Source organism: Brassica napus, unplaced genomic scaffold (assembly GCF_020379485.1).
Source record: "Brassica napus cultivar Da-Ae unplaced genomic scaffold, Da-Ae ScsIHWf_682;HRSCAF=993, whole genome shotgun sequence".
Taxonomy (NCBI): Eukaryota; Viridiplantae; Streptophyta; class Magnoliopsida; order Brassicales; family Brassicaceae; genus Brassica; species Brassica napus.
The window spans coordinates 65,001-67,500 of record NW_026016737.1 but is presented as its reverse complement, the minus strand read 5'-3'; the positions used below and the strand labels follow the sequence as shown (position 1 = coordinate 67,500).

Sequence of the window (2,500 nt, the reverse complement as noted above, 5' to 3'; positions counted from 1 at the left end):
TTCATCCTATTTCATCAGATCTGGGATGTGATACGGTTCCGAAGGATGAACTGGATATGGACAGTTCCAATAAGATTTCATTCTTGAACAAAAATCCATTTTTTTATTTATTTCATCTATTCCATGAACGGAAGAGGGGGGGATACACGTTACGCCACGATTTTGAGTCAGAAGAGAGATTTCAAGAAATGGCAGATCTATTCACTCTATCAATAACCGAGCCGGATCTGGTGTATCATAAGGGATTTGCCTTTTCTATTGATTCCTACGGATTGGATCAAAGACAATTCTTGAAGGAGGTTTTCAACTCCAGGGATGAATTGAAAAAGAAATCTTTATTGGTTCTACCTCCTATTTTTTATGAAGAAAATGAATCTTTTTATCGAAGGATCAGAAAAAATTGGGTCCGGATCTCCTGCGGGAATTTTTTTGAAGATCCAAAACCAAAAAGAGTGGTATTTGCTAGCAACAACATAATGGAGGCAGTCAATCAATATAGATTGATCCGAAATCTGATTCAAATCCAATTCCAATATAGTCCCTATGGGTACATAAGAAATGTATTGAATCGATTCTTTTTAATGAAGAGACCTGATCGCAACTTCGAATATGGAATTCAAAGGGATCTAATAGGAAATGATACTCTGAATCATAGAACTATAATGAAAGATACGATCAACCAACATTTATCGAATTTGAAAAAGAGTCAGAAGAAATGGTTCGATCCTCTTATTTTTCTTTCTCGAACCGAGAGATCCATAAATCGGGATCCTAATGCATATAGATACAAATGGTCCAATGGGAGCAAGAATTTCCAGGAGCATTTGAAACATTTCGTTTCTGAGCGGAAGAGCCGTTTTCAAGTAGTGTTCGATCGATTATGTATTAATCAATATTCGATTGATTGGTCTGAGGTTATTGATAAAAAAGATTTGTCTAAGTCACTTCGTTTCTTTTTGTCCAAGTTACTTCGTTTTTTGTCCAAGTTACTTCTCTTTTTGTCTAACTCACTTCCTTTTTTCTTTGTGAGTTTCGAGAATATCCCCATTCATAGGTCTGAGATCCACATCTATGAATTGAAAGGTCCGAACGATCAACCCTGCAATCAGTTGTTAGAATCAATAGGTCTTCAAATCGTTCATTTTAAAAAATTGAAACCCTTTTTATTGGATGATCATAATACTTCTCAAAAATCGAAATTCTTGATCAATGGAGGAACAATATCACCATTTTTGTTCAATAAGATACCAAAGTGGATGATTGACTCATTCCATACTAGAAAGAATCGCAGGAAATCTTTTGATAACACGGATTCCTATTTCTCAATCGTATCCCACGATCAAGACAATTGGCTGAATCCCGTGAAACCATTTCAGAGAAGTTCATTGATATCTTCTTTTTCTAAAGCAAATCGACTTCGATTCTTGAATAATCCACATCACTTCTGCTTCTATTGTAACAAAAGATTCCCTTTTTATGTGGAAAAGGCCCGTCTCAATAATTCTGATTTTACGTATGGACAATTCCTCACTATCTTGTTCATTCACAACAAAATATTTTCTTCGTGTGGTGGTAAAAAAAAACATGCTTTTTTGGAGAGAGATACTATTTCACCTTCGTCAATCGAGTCACAGGTATCTAACATATTCATATCTAACGATTTTCCACAAAGTGGTGACGAAAGGTATAACTTGTACAAATCTTTCCATTTTCCAATTCGATCCGATCCATTAGTTCGTAGAGCTATTTACTCGATTGCAGACATTTCTGGAACACCTCTAATAGAGGGACAAAGAGTAAATTTGGAAAGAACGTATTGTCAAACTCTTTCAGATATGAATCTATCCGATTCAGAAGAGAAGAGCTTGCATCAGTATCTCAATTTCAATTCAAACGTGGGTTTGATTCACACTCCATGTTCTGAGAAATATTTACAGAGGAAAAAACGGAGTCTTTGCCTAAAAAAATGCGTTGACAAAGGGCAGATGGATAGAACCTTTCAACGAGATAGTGCTTTTTCAACTCTCTCAAAATGGAATCTATTCCAAACATATATGCCATGGTTCTTTACTTCGACAGGGTACAAATATCTAAATTTGATATTTTTAGATATTTTTTCAGACCTATTGCGGATACTAAGTAGCAGTCAAAAATTTGTATCCATTTTTCATGATATTATGTATGGATTAGATATATCATGGCGAATTCTTCAGAAAAAATTGTGTCTTCCACAAAGGAATCTGATAAGTGAGATTTCGAGTAAGTCTTTACATAATCTTCTTCTGTCCGAAGAAATGATTCATCGAAATAATGAGTCATCGTTGATATCGACACATCTGAGATCGCCAAATGTTCGTGAGGTCCTCTATTCAATCCTTTTCCTTCTTCTTGTTGCTGGATATATCGTTCGTACACATCTTCTCTTTGTTTCCCGAGCCTATAGTGAGTTACAGACAGAGTTCGAAAAGATCAAATCTTTGATGATTCCATCATACATGAT

The 2,500-nt window shown here is 35.3% G+C and overlaps 1 protein-coding gene across 1 annotated transcript in view; it reads left to right on the top strand.

The window, feature by feature from the left end:
* LOC125605002 (protein Ycf2) overlaps positions 1-2,500 on the top strand; it is a 9,744-nt gene that overhangs the window by 4,221 nt on the left and 3,023 nt on the right. Inside the window, exon 1 of the mRNA XM_048775062.1 lies at positions 1-2,500. This exon is cut by the window's left edge and continues 4,221 nt beyond it; it is cut by the window's right edge and continues 3,023 nt beyond it. Coding sequence (XP_048631019.1) covers positions 1-2,500 — 2,500 coding nt within the window.